At 37.5% G+C, this 18,544-nt stretch overlaps 1 protein-coding gene across 1 annotated transcript in view; it reads right to left on the bottom strand.

The window, feature by feature from the left end:
* The window catches only part of tenm1 (teneurin transmembrane protein 1), a 439,293-nt gene that overhangs the window by 196,626 nt on the left and 224,123 nt on the right, over positions 1-18,544 (bottom strand). Inside the window, exons 8-9 of the mRNA XM_037675401.1 lie at positions 16,941-17,148; positions 5,538-5,639 (exon numbers count right to left, since the gene is read on the bottom strand). Of these exons, the coding sequence (XP_037531329.1) occupies positions 5,538-5,639; positions 16,941-17,148 (310 nt within the window). The remainder of the gene's footprint in view (positions 1-5,537; positions 5,640-16,940; positions 17,149-18,544) is intronic.

The raw sequence follows: 18,544 nt of genomic DNA, 5'->3' as shown, positions 1-18,544 counted from the left end.
ATGAACGTGGTGTTTTACGGCAGATTGCATCCATTCTGTTGCATTACTGCTTCTGTTCGATTACTCTGTGGCTTTCTCAAGGACCTGGATGTATGCCCCCAAAAACCTGAATTTTGGAATATAAACTGAATTATAGAACTGAAAATGAAATTTCAATACAACGAAATACAGCTTCAAAGAAAATGAATTCAATTTCTATTTATTAAAATTAATTTTCAAGCCAATGGATTTCATTTCAAATTATGTGAATACAGAGTCACTTTGAGCAATTCAAATTCAGTTTTTGATGGTGCAAGTTTCTGCCCATACACAACCATCTGACCTTGGCAAACACAAAAAAAGATAAAACTCTGTAAATTTTTCAGATGCAAAGCTAAAATTTGCTGTGGTAGTAGCAGAGCCATTAACAACACACACTCCAAGCACTAATACGTCTCACAAGATGTTAATATAGCAATATATAGTTTATAATGTCAATTTAGAGGTTAGACACAAATATCTACAACACTGTCATTTCTCTCAGATGATCTCAGTTTAATCTGGCATGAAAAGAGGAGTGTAATATGCATTCTTTCCAGGAATGCCAGGTCTTTAATTATATGTCTGGGATCATTTGCAGTGAAGGCCCTGTGTGTGCACTCATCCATGGCAGCATGTGTTATATGTTTGTTTGAACCATAGTTAAATCCTAACACTATGCTCAGTGATAAATCCAAGCTCTGCTTTTTTTTTTTTGTTTGTTTTAACAAGTGATGCTAAAACCTGTTCTCTGAGCTTTCAAGCGGAGAACACTGTGCAGAGGCACAAACAAATGAGCAAAGATGAGAAGTGGAGATGAATAAATTATGAGCATAAATAAATCACAAGAAGCGATAATCATATCATCTGTTTCTACATAGTCAGACAGATACTACTGCTGTAATTTCTACAAAGGTGGAATGTAAAAAGGGAACGGGGGGTGAAACAGAGGTGGAGGGGTGGTCAGATGAAACAGGGCGAGGGAGTGAAAGATGCTAAGAGTAAAATGGTGTCAGGATTCAAAAACACATTAATAACTCACAATATGACGTATTCCTCATGCGGTAAATGTTTTAATAAAAGCTGCCAGTTTAATCCTAATCCCTTCTCCAATAACTCATATTTATAAAGTAATCAGGAAAAAAATAAATAAATAAATAAAGCGTGGCTAGTGTTGAAAACGGCAGCACGGTGGCGCAACTGGTAGAGCTGCTGCCTCTCAGCGAACAGGTTCCTGGTTCAAACCCCGGTCTAGGGGCCTTTCTGGGTGGAGTTTGCATGTTCTCTCCGTGCATGCGTGGGATTTCTCCGGGTGCTCCGGTTTCCTCCCACAGACCAAAAACATGCATGTTAGGCTGATTGGTAACTCTAAATTGTCCCTAGTTGTGAGTGAGAGAGTGAATGGTTGTTTGTCTCGTTTGTCTCTATGTGTCCCTGTGATGGACTTGTGACCCGTCCAGGGTGTACCCCGCCCCTCGCACAGTGATTGCTGGACATGGGCACCAGCGACCCCCGTGACCCAAAATGGAATAAACGGGTAAAGAAAATGGATGGATGGATGGATAGTGTTGAAAACCACATGATGTGATCAGGTCAAAATTACTGTTTGTACAAAAAAGAAAGATGCAGCTCACAGATATTTCCTAACACAACTGATACATTCAGTGAGCTCCTTGAGCCGTAAAGCAACAGTTCAGTTATTCTGAAGTGGGGATCTGTAATAAAGCCATACTCACTGTGCTGCACCTGCTGAAAACTGATAAACAACTAAAAACTCAGAAAATAGGCTAAAGTGGCTGTCTCACGGAATTCTGAGTGCCATGCACTTTAGCTTATTGCCCACCTCTGCCCGCATCATCTGCTGCGATTAGCACTTGTAAATAACTAGAATTCTAAATAATTGTCGACGAGGAAGAGGGCCGGCACAAGAGGAGGGGGCGTGCCAAAGACACCATCTTAGCACCAACATAACTGGTTTGTTCCACTTTGGAGTAAGTTGTTTGGGGGAAGAATCAGTTTTGTGTTGAGTGTTTCCTTGACTGATGAAGCCTTCTGGATGGAAGGTGAAATGTTTCAGCAAAAAAATAAACTGTCCAGATGACCTGACTGAAAACTGTTGAATTCTAAATAATCTATAAATAACGTTCAAACCCAAAACTTGATAGTAAAGTAATAGTTTATAAAATAATGTTACTATAAAACACTTTAAAAAATTTAGATTGGAGATGTTTTAAGATGATGCACCCACTTTGGTCTCGGTTTCAATCATACCAGCTGTTAGCTCATAAATCAAGTCAGAATTAGACTATAGAATAAAAACTGCAAAGTAGTAAATGTAGTACAAGTAGTAAGTGGTAGTTTAGTTTAGTATATATATATATATATATATATATATATATATATATATATATACATATATAAACACATATATACACACGCACACACACACATATATATATATATATATATATATATATATATATATATATATATATGGATGCATTTTAAATCCTTCACACACTCTTGCAATCTTGATGTTTGTAAATTTGTGAGCGGTTTACAATATGCAATATTCTAAACAATGTTTCTAAACTCTAAACGCTCTGAAAGAGCACAGAATGTCATGATTTCAGCTCTCTGGCTCCACTGCTCTCAGACACCTTCAGGCACTCTCAGCCACACCCACTTCTCCGCTTTGCATGGAGATCAGCTCATCAGCTGCAGAAGGAGGTTTATCCTGCAGTGTGGGCTGCACAAATGTGCAGCAGGTGCTAAATAATTTAAAATAATTTATTTTAAATAAAAACTCCATGCCAATCGTGCGGCACATCCATCAATCAGCAAAGGGCATCAGAAGCATCCGTAATGTGGGGCGGACACGATGATGTGCGTGTGTGCATGCACGTGTGTGTGCACGTAAGAAATTGTACACTAGTGTACAAAAAAGCAACATTTCACCTAGATTTCCTTTAATTTTACACATTTAAAGCATGTTTCTCACCAAGTTTGTGTAAATTCAGCTGTGGGTTTTAAAGACATTTTAACTTTAATACGTCAGGTCGGCACTATTTGTGTTTATAGAGAAATTAAAAACATCACCACTGGACTTTTTTACTTGTGTTCAACACTACTCATTTAAATGATGTTTCTCATGAAGTTTGAGCACAATAAGGTGTGGGGTTTTAAAGACATTTCAACTTTAATGCACCTGAACACACAGCGTCTCTTACACCTGCAGCGTCTTACAGCGTCACAGTTACTGCTAAGCTAACATGCTACGTAGCGCTCCTCTCAAGCATCCTCCTGAATATATGTTTATGTCCCCCCCCACCCCCCCGCGGTCAACAACTGCCCGCACTAAAGCTCGTTAAACTGGCGAGCGATCAACACAGAGATTTCTTCATCTCCTCCACCTGTGCGCTGTTTCTGCAAAGGCAGGAGGAGACGTAGAGGATTCTCCTATTAATCACGGGGAATGGATTTGTTCACGAAGAAAAAAACTACGTCGACTGAACTAATGTTTCATAGTAAAAGTGTGTGTGTGTGTGTGTGTGTGTGTGTGTGTGTGTGTGTGGGTGGGGTGCTCCAAATGAACGTTTTTTGAATGTGCGGGGGTGGGGGGGGGGGGGGGCATGTCCCCTTCACATATAATGGTTGCAACGCCTGTGCAATCAGCCAATTGTTTGTCCTGTCCAATCTTATTTTAAAAAACCGCGCCAAAGCAAGTCCGAGAAAAAGGAACCGCAAAGTAGCGAGGGACTACTGTAAACAACTTTCAAGATAATAATTGTTCACAATCTTTATCACAAAATCTGCTTCAAGAGATTCACATTGTTGCTTTTGGGGGGGGGGGGGGGTAATGTCATTGCAAGAGTTGTTGCAGGCTTTCTGTCTCACTGGAGCAGTTTCTTAAAACAATCAGCAGAATCAAGGTGACAGGAAATAGATGGTAAATGAAGATGGGAAACTTGATTCTGTAGGAGAAGCAAAAGTTATGGCAGTAGATCAATACCAAGTCCACAGGGCTAGAACAGTGTTCCAGCAGAACTGCTGCTGATTTATACTTAGCCAGAAAACAGAAGTGTGTTGGACTTTATTAACCAAAAGGTACTAACAACAAATTAAAGCACTACAGCTAAAAATAAAATCAGAGAGATAACTAAGATATGACAGAATACTTGTGTTTGCTCATGCAAAAATAGAATGAAGATGGGAATGAATCCAACCAATTACTCAAATTATGAGCACATGTTAAAGACAAACACTTTGACGACTCAGTTATCTACTTTTAACATCAGACCACAGAAAGGTTGTGGTTTTTGAACCTGATAAAAAAAAAAAATAATAATAACATAAAAACACTCTCCAGCATTTCACTTCCTCTGGACAGTATTAACTTGTCCTTCGGATTTAAGAAAAACTTGGTGTGATATTTTTTTTTATATTAATTTCTATTTGTCCCTTAACCCCCACATTGAAAAATGTTACCATTAAAAATGTTTTTTCAACTACAATATCACTAAAATTATAAACATATTGTCACTTCTAGAATGGACTTTTGTAACCTTATATTTATGGTTGTCCAAAACCTCTTAAAAAATCTTCATTTGATCTAAAAGATTGCTTTTCTCCACTGACTCCCTGAAAATTTTCGAATAGTGTTTAAAATTTTTCTTCTATCATACAAAACTTTCAGTACTATCAATTTCAATTTCATTTTTTCTATTTCAACTCCATCTTGTATTAAACATAATGTAATACAGAATGGACCTTCAAATTGTACAGGAAATCTTCTGGTTTCAAACAAAGCACGTGGCTCCCAGACTGTAGGTTTACTTGTGGTTCCTAGAGTTTCCAAAAGCAGAATGGGAGGAATATATATATATATATATATATATATATATATATATACTCTTTTGTGGAACCAACTTCCAGTTTCTGTCTGTGAGGCTGACACATTGTCTACTTTTAAGATTAAGCTTAAGTTTGTCTTTTTTGATAAATTATATAGTCAGGGTCAGTTCAGGTTTCCCGAGACATCGCTTACTTATGCTGCTATAGGCTTATACTACAGGAAAACAAAACTGACCACATTTCCTAACCCTGCTGCTGTCTTTACTTACTCTATCCTACCTGCTTGTATTTATAATAATCTCATCATTAATGTGTTTTTACTTTGTTTGACTTCCCATTGAAACTACACCTGGTTTTGCCATTCTGAGTATATATGTATATATATATATATATATATATGTATATATATATATATATATATATATATATATATATATATATATATATGAAATTGTTTTATTTGAATTATGTTTTACTGATTAAAGTTTGCTGTAAAGAGCTGCACACACGTTTGTCGAAGTTATTTAACCTTCATAAAATTAAAATACACAAGAAATGTGTGAAAACTAAGACGTGTTAGTAGAACTTCACTGGGTTTGAGAGTTTCCCCAGTTTAAACACTTTTTGTTTTCCTTTTCTCAGATAAAGCTCTTTTTATTTCTTACCTTTGGCACAATCAGGACCGAGGAATCCGGCGAAGCAGTGGCAGTGTCCAGCCACACACTCTCCGTTTCCATTACAGTCTGTGGAGCAGCCATCCATTGAGTCTGCAGGAACACACACACACACACACACACGTTTATAAATCAAACACAAAAGTCGTGGAAAAAGAGAAGCAGAAGTATTTCACATGTGACTTCATAAGCTGGCATCACTTTCGATGTTATTGAATGAAAGATCTGATAAGCAACGGATGGCTCCCCAGACACACGGGGCTGTATTAGATTAGTCTGATCCAGCTGCTATCGCTCTCTGGGGAACGGCCAAGCACTCACTTACACTCAGTACCACTAAGCACATTAAACTGCATTACAGGTTGGAAGCACACCGCTCACAAATTTACAAACATCAAGACTTTAATCAACAAACTGTTTACAAGGGTGCCGTATAAAACAAGATGGAGCCAAATAAAAGCTGACACTGTCACCGCACAGGAGAGGACGGGTGGAACGGTCGTCGCAGCAGAGGAACTCACTGAACATCAGGGAGTCTGTCTCATCAGTCCACCTGCATTTTATTTCATATTCTTTTCAGATAAAGGGAGTTTTATAATTTAGAAAATTTCAGATTTAGAATGGTTTCTGTTCAAATAAAAAATATAATTTAATTACTATATGGAAATATAGATGAAAGTGTGTGTGCTTATTTTTTTTTTTTTACCATAAATCTAATCAGACATAAATTCTACAAAATAAAATATTTGTTAAGGTATTGCGGTACTAAATTAAAACTGACATAAAGTTTGGCTCGATAACAATAAAATGTCATGTTATGATCATGTTTGTGTTGGCTAAAGCTGATTAGCTGTGACATCCATCTTGAATTACATTCACTCCAAAAGTTGTAGATGCACATCCAGTGTTTATTTTCTGAGAGCTTCATTAAAATCTGTCCAGTTTCCCATCCTGACTCAAGCTAACAGATCATTTACTGACAGAAAAACAGCCTTTTGTGCAACAGGTATTGCTAAAGTGTTGAAGACTTATTCTGCACAACGAGAAGCATTTTAAGTGTGTTTGAAATGACAATAAGTTACATTTAGTTAGTTACATTAGTTAGTGTAACTAGTTAGCTACACTAGTTTGTTACTACGAACAGAGTTTGTAAAACAAAGTGAATTGTGTCCATCTGGTTTCTTTTCTTTTTTGCTGAGACGTTTCGTCCTCCATCCAAGGCACTTCTTCAATTTGAGGAGCCACTAAACAAATTGATTTCCCTCTCCCCTGTCAACTCCTCTGAGACAGTCAAGCATTCATTTTATTATATTCTATAGAATAGATATGTTCCTCAGATTGAAGAAGTCCTTTGGATGAAGGATGAAACGACTCTGCAAAAAAACAAAACTGTCCAGATGACTTGATGAACATTGTTGGATTTTATACCTGGATTATTGAGCATGAACTTTGATGTTTTGAACCACTTTGGCATGACTGTCTCAGAGGAGTTGATGGGGGAGAGGGAGGGCCCTGGAGGCCATCTTAGCACCAGCAAACTGGTTTTTTACACTATGGAGTATGCTGTTTGTGGGAATCAGTTGTGTTTGTTGGTGGCTCCTCAGATTGAAGAAGTCCTTTGGATGAAGGACGAAATGTTCAAGAAAAAAAAAAGAAACCATCCAGATGACCTAATGAACATTGTTGGATTTTATACGTGGATTATTGAGCATGAACTTTGCTGAATTGTAACCATTTTTGTATTTTTAAGGTCAGTTGGATGTGGCAGCCATCTTAAATGTATTTAACTCCAGAAGTTAAAGAGAGTTAAAAGTTAAAATCAAAATTTGAATCAAAGTGTAGAGCTGTTCGTGCTCATAATAAGCGGTGGACATCAGTCGCAGCTACTAGTACACCACATTTCATCTTACTGTCTGTAAAACTAAATGAGTTAAAGACATGTTTTGACCGTTAGCTGGAGTGGCCATCTTGAATCAATTTGACTCCTAAACTTTTTTAGTATTATATTTGGACATAATGGTTAGTAGCTGCAAGTTTCATTAAAACGTGTCCAACATCATCTGTCTTCACCTTTTGACAGTGGACAAGAATGAAATGAAATATCATCAACGCTATTAATCAAACTTGAATTAGTTGCCTTTCTTCCACTGTCTTCCTGCCATGTCCATCATGCCAAAACTGAATTTTCTGGGACCAGGCAGCATGGCAATGATAGATAACCAAGAGAGAACACTTTTTTTTTTAACTTTCGGAGCATTATATAAGGCCGCTGAGCTCTGTCAGCTCTGCCTGAGATGGAGGATTGTGCTGAAGAAGTACCCAGAGGCTTGGAAGTGTTGTGGGATTTGAACACCATCGCTGCTTGTCATGTGCCAGCTGAGCTCTATCTAAGCCACATAGAGTAATTAAAACGGGTGTCAGGGATGTCATCCTTTATTTGACCTTGTGTCATCTGCGCTTGGCTCCTCTGAACTAAGATCGGCTCCTGAGTCGAACCGCAGCTGCCGAAGTCCCGCTGGCACGCCCTGTTAAGGCAGCACGGTTGACAAATCTTTCGGTAGTGCACGCAAACACACACAGCTAAAGATATTATGTGACACCCGCCTTGAGACGCATGTGACACATGCTAATAAGATGGGCCCTATAGCCAGTGGGTACCAGTGCAGCGTTCTTCTCAGTAGCTGCACATCACTGCAGAAACCAAAGTCATTTTCACCTCCATCACCTGCCACCGTCAAACTGATGGAGAGGAGTGCCAATCATCTCTTCTCCCACACAGTCAGAGGACTTACATTTGTTTCTCCATATGTGACTCTCTCTGTCGTTAAAAGAAAAAAAAAAAGCTTTATATATTCCAATATTGAATTCGACATCTGACACATGAGATGAGCTAAAACTTCTGTGCAAGGTCAGAGAGTTCCTGTTCATTTGTTTGAGACAAGTCGTCCGTGCCAAGGTTCACAAGGTTTAAAGGTGCCACGTTATAACAATGATGGAAGCTCGCTGTGTTTCAGGTCAGTGCGCTGACCGTAAAAAACTTCAGGCAATTAGGAGCTGATGTATAAAGAGCCATGCTCTGTATGTTGAAGTGTGTGTGAGGGTGCAGTTTCATGGGACACCCACTCTGTTCTTTCCACTGACTAAACCTCATCCAGTTCACTCATGCCATAAGTTATTGAAGTTAAATGCTATTATAAAATGGCTGCTTCCAGCCGAGGGTTCTGATTGGCCAAATAAGCATTCCAATTGTACTTTATGAGCCTGTAAAGTTTCAGCCATGCTTTATGACCCCTGGGCTTTATGAATTTATGGAAAAATGATTGGGCTGCTCAGCAAACTAGAAATATGCAGCAGCTAAATGATCATCTTCTCTTTTATATTTTAACATTATTTTGTTTATTATCTAGGTATAAGTGCTAATTCTCCTCTATCTATTCATAAGAGGTGTGCTTTTAGGGGAGAAGTGACGTCGTGTGAAATACAGCAATTATGCACAATTAATTGTGATGCAGAGAAGGCTACTCTCTGCCTGAGCAGGTTTAAAGAAGATGGTGTTAGAGTGGAGACGGCAAAATGGCAAAATCCATGAAGCCAAGGTTTTTGTAGGTTACATGCAAATACTGCTGCCAGTGAAAGAGGATATGAAGCTGTGGCCATCAGAAGATGCAGCTACTGAGGTTCTAAATATGTCTGGAGACCCCATCTGGAGAGGTCATTTTTCCTTTAGAGCAAGAGGTCAGAATTTTTTAGGTGGAATTCTGTGGAAAGGTTATGAACAGGTATTTTCTTACCTCCTAATATATATATATATATGTATGTATGTATATATATATATATATAAAACTATACTTGACTTAACCTTGTTAGAATGATCTACCTGGACAGTTGAGCGTGCATCAGGACATTTCCAGTTCTGTTTTTGCCACTTTCTATAAGGGAAAAAAAATGTATATATATATATATATATATATATATATATATGGAATACATTTCCAACAAATACAGGCAGGGACACGTAGTCCGTTATTGTTTCGGTTGTATGAGTTTGACTCTTTTTTTTTTTTTAATGCAGGGAGCTTTCTACCAAAAATAAAAACATTCATTATTCATACAACTACAGGTCTGTCTACAATTCATTATCTGATATTAACAATCAAGTGTAGCATTTTGCAAGCACTACGACTTAAAATCTGTTTGCAAAAAAAAAAAAGAAGAAGAAATTAAGAGTATTAAAATAAATTAACAATAATGTTGACGGACACAATGCCCCATAAACACTGAAGATGCATCAATAGTTTGAGGACAGTCTTTTTTTTTCATTAATTTGTTTAAACCTCTCAGTGCCCTGTCAGACTTCATTTTTTATCTCGTTAAGACAAACTTTATTTTCTCTGGCTTTTCATTCATGTTCTGTTGTTTCCATCTCTGTGTCTTCTTCTGCACTTTCAACCACAAAATGAGGGCCACCCATTATAAATGCAACACGGGACAGAAATAGCCATATGTTTATGTTGTAATTTTAATAATTGTGTGAAAATTCATGTGAAATAAAGTTAATACAAAACGGATAATAAAATCCTTTACCAAAAAAGAACATATAAATAAACACTGCGCATACAGCATCAACATAATTAATAGGGTCTGCGTAGCAAAATGTGTTCAATTATATTTTATTTACAGAGAAAAATAGACATGCTGACTATTTTAGATCGTACTCACTAATCCAAAGTGCACAGTAATTAAATTAATGGTAAAGGCGCAAAACTTAATAAGAGACCAGGATAAATATTGCCTTTCAACAATAAATCATTAAGAATTTGAAAGTTGCTTCTTGTTTTCTCATGTTATAAATTATACAAATGTGACTTTCCATAATGGGACTTTTGGTCCTATTCAAGCCAGCAGCCAATCATTTTTAAGATTATTTTTACATACTGTGTGTCTCTGACCTACAAGCAGATTTTTATAGTGCAATCAGCATCATCTCTTACTATAATATGCTCATCAACTTCTCATATTTCCTTCTTGTCATAAACTACACTGCATTGATTTCATATTATTTTATTCTTTTATTTTCATAATGGTCTTGTGCCCCCCTGTCCCACACCCCTTTTATTTATACTCTGTTTTTTATGTTTTGTTGTATTCAGTTACTATTTGCAGCGGAAAAGCTCAATTTCCCGACAGAGATCATCTGGTTCCTCCCTCATGTGTCTCAGGCGACAGCATGCTGCATCTCTTAGTAGAATTTACTGCCCCGTGGCTCGCTGGGTTTGATTTCCTGCCTCCAAACAATGCAGTGTCAGGTTCAAAACCTCGTTAGGAGCACAAATGTGCAGTAAAATGAACTTTGACACCAATCCATAAATTTCCTTTTTATTTATTTATTAAAACACTTGATTAATTATGTTGGGGAATGGTTTTCGACAAAACACTTGAGTTGTGCAGCTATCTGCTCCATGTGTATTTGTTTTCATTTTTGAATAGAGGCAATAAAAAAAGGGTAAAAGACAGTTTTTTGTTGTTCAGCTCTAAAAAACAAATCGAAAAGGTTGGGTGTATTCTAGACTTTGCAGACAGCTGAGTGTCAGCAACTGTTTGACGACTCTGAAATAAAATCTGTGTTTAGCTGTCACACACTGTCAGTCACTGCAGAAGGGATATGATGAAAGATGTTTTCAGTACTGCTTTAGCTCTGTGCAGCTGTTTACCGATTGGCTTCCACTTCAGAATTTATGGGAACTTGTTGAAGCATGTTTGGATTGAAAAGCATAAAGATTTCTCAATAAACTAGTCCTAATCTAATTTTATCGCCTGCCGTCAAACGTGAGAGGCAGTAATGTTTTTACTTGTGTCTTGCATGGGTGTGTTTATTTGTCATAGAAAAAAACTCTCATGAACCACTAGACGAGTTTTATTGGAACCTAAATGAACAAGAGGAATTGCATTTCATGCGAAACTGCAGTGTTGAATGCTTATTACAGAAGAACTGACTGAGAAACAGCTGAAATTAGCAACATGCTGAAATGTAGCTAAAATGGAAGAACAAGCCTAAATTAGCAGAATAAAGCAAAAGAACACATATTTACTGAATTAGGTTTAAATAAGCAGAAATTAGCACAGGAATTCTGAAATTAGCTGAAATTAGAAAAAAAAAAAAAAAAGCTGAAAAGGCAGAAAGAAGCCTAAAGTACCAGAAGCAAGTGGAAAGAGCTGAAATGAACTAAAAAAATGTGAAATTAGAAGAAAAAGCTAAAATTAACATAAAACTGCTAAATAGCAGCTGAATTAGCAGAAATAGCTGATACTAGCTGAAAGGAGCATAACATGCTGAAATTAGCGTGAAAATGTTAATTAGGCTGAAAGTAGCAGAAATGATCACAAAACGAATTATCTGAAAACAGCCAAAAATAGTGACGAAATAAAAAAATAAGATAGCTGAAAAGATAGAACAACCTTAAATTAGCAGAAGAAAGTAGAAAGAACACATTTGCTCAATTAGGCTGAAAAAAAAAATCAGATATGAGCACAAAAAAGTTGAAATTATATAAAAATTGCAGAAATTTGCAAAAGAAAACAGCTGGAAAGTACTTTTTAGCTAAAAATAATTTAAAAAAGAATAAATTACCAGAAGGAAGAGGAGAGAGCACATTTTTGCTGATTTAGGCAGAAAAAAATTGAAATGAGTGCAAAACATGGAATTAGCTGAAAAGCTAAAATTAGCAACCTACAACCTGCTAAATTGTAGCCGAAATAGTAGAAAAAAGCTGAAATTTGCAAATAATAGGCTGAAAGGAGCATAAAAAGCTGAAATTAGCAGAAAGAAGGTAGAAGAAGCACAAACATGTTCTAGTTAGAAAAGGCTGAAAGGGGCAAAAAACAGCTGAAATTTACTGAAAGTAGCTGAAGAAAAGTTTAAATTTGAACAAGGAAGCTGAAAGAAGCAGAGGCAGAACCAAATGTGAAAGGAGCAGTAAAAGGTTGTAAACAGATCTAAAGATTTGAAGGATGTAAAATGAGATCAATTCATTTTCTATGAGAAAAAATGACAGAAAAGGCTAAATATTTCAAAAAGCTAGTTACACCAATACCAAAAGTCATAGCAGGATTGTCCTGAAATAGCTGAATGTTTTGATTCATGATTTGTTGAAACAGCTTGAAAACTGCAGGAAGAGAATCACTCCAACAAACGTAAATAAGAAAAATGGACCACAATACGTAGTGTGAATGCTTCATGAACATTCACACAATAAAAATCTATGTACGCACATTTACAGTGAAAGTGTGGGAGGAACCTCGTGCAAGATGGCCTCCATGACCTTACCAACACAAAAACTGTTATACCTCTTTAACCGTTACAGATATTAAGCTCAAACTGTGTGTGGTCGTAGCTGAGAGTCATTCACAAGAATACTCCAAGCTCTACACGTTTTACATATTTTTTTAAAACTTTGATTTTAACTGTTCAACTCAGCAAAATATCTCATGACATAACCAACATAGTGAAATCCTCAGAAAGTAACCACTGGATCGACATTTAAAACAACTTTTGGAGTTAAGCCATTTTCAGTATGGCTGCCACAGATAATCAACAATAACCAATCCAAAATTGGTTTAAACCTGCCAATTTCATAAACAAGAAGCTAAAACTTGGTGTATTTATTGTTGAAAGTCATATTCAATGCATTTTTTTAAGCTTGTCACATCTTGCAAGATCTTATAATATTCACAAGCTTACACATCAATTTATTTAGAAGGTTTGGCAAAAACGGCTATATCTACATCTCTTAGCATAATATTAATACAATTATCTCACATGAAAGGTGGTGGGCCCTACATTTTCACAAAACATTGCTCATCTGTTAATCTCATCCTTAAACTGTTAGCTGGATAACCAGTCTGCTCATAAATTACTCAAATTCCCAACACGTTTTTTTGACGAGGCTTCTTTAAACGCTGTATTTTGTTAAGGTATTCTGGACAATGATGAGGCAGTGGAGAAATTGTCCCACTAATTATCCACTTGTCTATATTCAGCCACATACTCTTGCATTATTCACATTCTTCAATTTACTCTGCCATTCGTGTGTGTCATTGCAATGAGCTGCAGTTAGCAAGCCCTGTTATTATTACAGGAGCTGTCCTCCCCTCACTAACTGCTGTCTCTCCTGCCACGCTGAACTAACGTGTCGTAGGAAAAGTTTCCTCGAAATGTCAGTGAGTTTGAAATATCTCTTAAGCATGTTTCTATGCTTCTGTATGAAAAAAAGGACAAAAACTTAAGAGCCTAGCATCCCTTCAGTGACTGCATCTAGCCCACCACGTTGCATGTCAAAGTTTTAAAATGAAATCATTTTTTACTGAGAAATGTCGCTAATTTAGTCAAGCCTTGAAAAAAATGTGAACGACAATGTTTTTGGCCATATTATCTGCTTTTCGCAGACTGTATTTTATCTTATATTATTATTTTATTTGTCTTTTACCTATGTTTATTTCATTTTTATTATTTTAAGCACTTTGTAATTATATTTTAATATGTAAAAATTGACAAGGTTAAAGTTACATTTGTGTTGCTAATAACAAATGGTTAAGAAAGTCTTCTTGAATTGGGTTGAAAATAAAAGTCAGTCAGTTATAGATTTACATCCAATTTTTCATTAAAATCCATCCAATGGTTCATGATATATTCTGCTAACAGAAAAATAGGGTTGATGTAAACACGCAAGGTTCAAGTTTTGAGTAAAAATCTCAAAGATGGGAAGCACTTGGAGTATATGTTTATATGAATCTTAGCTACAACCATACCAGATGTTTTCAAAATACCTGTAGATGGAAACAGCCTATCTGTATCTCTTAAGGTCATTTGGATGTGACAACCATCTTGAAACAAACTGAAAGTTAAACTGGGTTTCTTTTTCAGAAACAGATTATGTCTAACTCTGAGCGCTAAGAAACGTCTTGTAACTGCAACTTTCCTTCCCTCCATTGATTACAGTGACATTATTTACATGAATGCTCCGACAAGCACCCTGTAGATGTTGGATGCTGTCTATCATGGTGCACTAAGATTCATAACTGGCTGTGATTATCGTACCCACCACTGCACCCTGTATTCACTGGTTAACTGGACATCATTAACTTCACGCAGACTCTCTCACTGGTACATTTTCATCTTTAAATCACTTCTTGGTCTGCTGCCTTCATACATCTCCTACAGGTCATTGCATGAGTGCAGCTACAGTGTGCGCTCTCAGGACATTATTACATGCAGTGTTCCATCAGTGAGGACTAAACTAGGCAAAAGGGCCTTGTCCTATTCCGCTCCTGTTTCCTGGAATATCTTACAAAAAGATCTGAAGCTCTCGACCTTGACCTCTCTAAGTGGCTTTAAACATCTGTTAAGTTCCTGGGAAAAAACAATGCAGACATGTTCCTGTTTTTAGTTTTCTACATTGCCTTACGACCTAGCTGTTTTTGTTTCATTTTTTAATACCATTTTCTTTCATCCATCCATCCATCCATCCATTATCTTTACCTGCTTCTTCCATTTTGGGTCACAGGGGTTGCCAGTGCCTATGTCCAGCAATCCCTGTTTGAGGGGTGGGGTACACCCTGGACAGGTTTCCAGTCCATCACATGGACACATAGAGACAAACGAGACAAACAACCATTCACTCTCTCACTCACACCTAGAGACAATTTAGAGTTACCAATCAGCCTAACATGCATGCATAGGTGTCGCAACCATTATATGTGAAGGGGACAAGTCCCCCCCACATTAAAAAAACGTTTGTTTGGACCCCCCCACTTTTACTATAAAACATTAGTTCAGGCGGTGCAGTTTCTCTTTCTTCGTGAACAAATCCATTCCACTTGATTAATAGGAGAATACTCAACCACTAAAACTCCACTCCATGTTTTCCTGCTTACCTCCAACTCTCCACCGTCCCTCAGCAGAAAACGCGCACAGGTGGAGGAGGTGGAGGTGCCTGTGTTACTCACTCGCCAGTTTAGCAGCTTAGTGCGGGCAGTGGTTGACCAGGGGGTTGATCATAAACATATATTCATGTTAAGAGGATGCTTGAGAGCAGCGCTACGTCTGTAGCATGTTAGCTCAGCAGTAACTGTGACGCTGTAAGACGCTGCAGGTGTAAGAGACGTGGTGTGTTCAGGTGCATTAAAGTTGAAATGTGTTTAAAACCCCACACCTTATTGTCCTCAAGCTTCATGAGAAACATAATTTAGATGAGTAGTGTTGAACACAAGTAAAAAAGTCCAGTGGTGATGTTTTTTATTTCTCTATAAAGACAAATAGTGTCGACATGACGCTCTGTATTAAAGTTAAAATTACTTTAAACCCACAGCTAAATTTACACAAACTTGGTGAGAAACATGTTTTAAATCTGTGGAATTAAAGGAAATCTAGGTGAAATGCTGCTTTTTTTGTTCACTAGTGAACACCTTTTTTAAAGTGCGCTCACACGTGCACGCGCGCACACACGCGTGCTCACACACGCATGCGCACACCTACACTCATCATTGTGTCACCCCCCCCCCACACACACACACATTACGGATGCTTCTGACGCCCTTACATGCATGTTTTTGGTCTGTGGGAGGAAACCGGAGTACCTGGAGAAAACCAACGCATGCACGGAGAGAACATGCAAACTCCACCCCGGATTTGAACCGGGGACCTGCTTGCTCAGAGGCAGCAGCTCTACCAGTTGCATCATCGTGCTGCCCCATTTTCTTTCGTTTTTATTGTATTTATTCTTCTCAGTTTACATGCTTTCTTTTATGATTGCCTATTGTTGTCTTTGTTGTCCACTGTTGTCATCACTCTTTGTTAAAAACACGTCTCGCTTGTAAAAGAGTCCCCGAGACTCAATAAAACTAACCTGTATTAATAAAGGTTGAATGAAACTGACCAGAAAAATATTTAGTTGAAGCTATGCATCCAATAATTATTTTTTAAAGTAAAAAAATAAAATAAAAATGCTGGTTTCTTCATTATCGTAGAGTTTCTTTACTAACAGACAAAAAGGTTGAATCCAACAGTTATTGACAACATTTTATACAAAGATCTTGCTCAATCTATTAAACCTCACACAATGTGTTGAGAAACAGTTTCAGCTTTTGCCACAATTGTTTTTAGCTCAATAACTGCAAGCTGACTCATCCATGTTGGGCCATCAGCCATTTTCAATCACACTGAGACCAAAACCTACTCAGTCGTAGATGAACATTCAACTAATAACGCTCAGTAATGTCTTTCACCTTTCACCGGAAGATTATGGCGTCAAAACTTGAAATCAGATCAACCTTGATTTTCTTTAAGATGAAGGCACGTGAAATGCAAACAGAAAAGAAGTGTGCAAAAATGATCCTCACCTATCGGCGTGCTGTGGAGCAACACTTGCTCCAGGTTGCGTCCATCATTGTAGACAGCCAGGTGCCACGTCCCGGGGTCCATATACTCAATGAAGCCAGTTTCTTGCAGACCACTCAGCAGCAGGCCTTTAGGAGCTTTGGCGGCTGAGACGGGATCAGTCAGGGACCTGGGCAGGGCCTTCCCATCCAGCAGTTTCACAAAGTCGAACTAAACACAATGCAAGACCAGACTTATTATCCAGCTAGCATGAGCAAGTTGGTGATTCACAAAACCTGCATTAATTCAACAGATATTTGCAAGTCATGCTTTGTGCAGTGATGTGTATCTGCTTTAGGGTGAGTTGTATGAAACTGAGCCGAATGTAAGAAGACAGGGAGTACTGTTACTGTAAAAGTGCATGACACATGCGAAATGAGAATCCACATTAAACAAAGGAAATAGCTGATCCATGCTCAAACATACTTTTATGAGCTTTTCAAATTAACATCTGCTTGAAACATCACAAAAACACCTCGGATGAGGTGTTCAGTGTTTCAAGTAAAGTCTGCAAACACAAAAGCAGCAATAAAATAAAATAGCATGTTGAGCATTGTTGGGTTGTCCAAACTAGCCATGGGCCAGTTATTGGTTTCAAAGAAGAACAGCAGTTTTAAAAAGTCACTTTTTTCCATCATACCATCCTTATAATTTGAAGGCAACACAACTATGGTAGATAACAGAGACAAGATGGTTTTATATTTATTTTTTATATTTTTTGATTAGACCTGCTGCTCCAAGCTGACATTCATTTGTTCAATTAATATTCATTCAAAATGTGGAGAGGTGGAGAGGCATTTTAACATAAATAAACAGCTAATCATAGCTTGTCTACTGGTGAGCAACACTCATCTCTCTTTTCAAGACAAATCTGTTTTGAAACAAACATTTGCAATGAGCTACAAGAGTTAGCATATTAGCAGGTTCTGCAGGCTTGCTATGGAGGCTAATAGCCCAGCTAAATATTTAACTAACATCGACTTGTCAGGACTTCATTGTTACTTTACAAAGAGGAGAAGCCGTACTAATATTGTGCAATAAGCACAATACTTAAGAATAATGAATATGAAATTATCTGGTGATTTTGTTTGTCTGCCACTTATATACGTGTTGTGGAGCTGATAAGAAGGAACTACAACCAATCTAAAAAAGTTAAATCTGGTCCTCTGGACATTCAAAAAACAAAGCAAAGCAAAACAACAAAAAAATGTAGAAACGTTTCGTCTTTCATCCAAAAGACTTCTTCAGTCTGAGGTGCTGTATTCAGCTCAGTCTTATAAATAGCACCTTATCAGAGTGGATCAACCAGTTTGCTGCTGACAACCTAAACCAGCTGCTCACATGTGGCCCTCCTTGATCATGTGATCAGCTGGTTTTGGTTGTCAGCAGCAAAACTGGTTGATCCACTCTGAGAAGGTGCTATTTATAAGACTGAGCTGCATACAGCACCTCAGACTGAGGAAGTCTTTTGGATGAAAGACGAAACGTTTCTACATTTTTTTTGTTGTTTTGCTCTGGTTTTTTTGTTTGAATGCCCAGAGGACCAGATTTAACTTTTTTCGATTTT

Source organism: Nematolebias whitei, chromosome 4, assembly GCF_014905685.2.
Source record: "Nematolebias whitei isolate Nwh7 chromosome 4, NemWhi1, whole genome shotgun sequence".
Taxonomy (NCBI): Eukaryota; Metazoa; Chordata; class Actinopteri; order Cyprinodontiformes; family Rivulidae; genus Nematolebias; species Nematolebias whitei.
The sequence above is the reverse complement of the archived record's forward strand: the minus strand, read 5'-3'. Positions and strand labels throughout refer to the sequence as shown.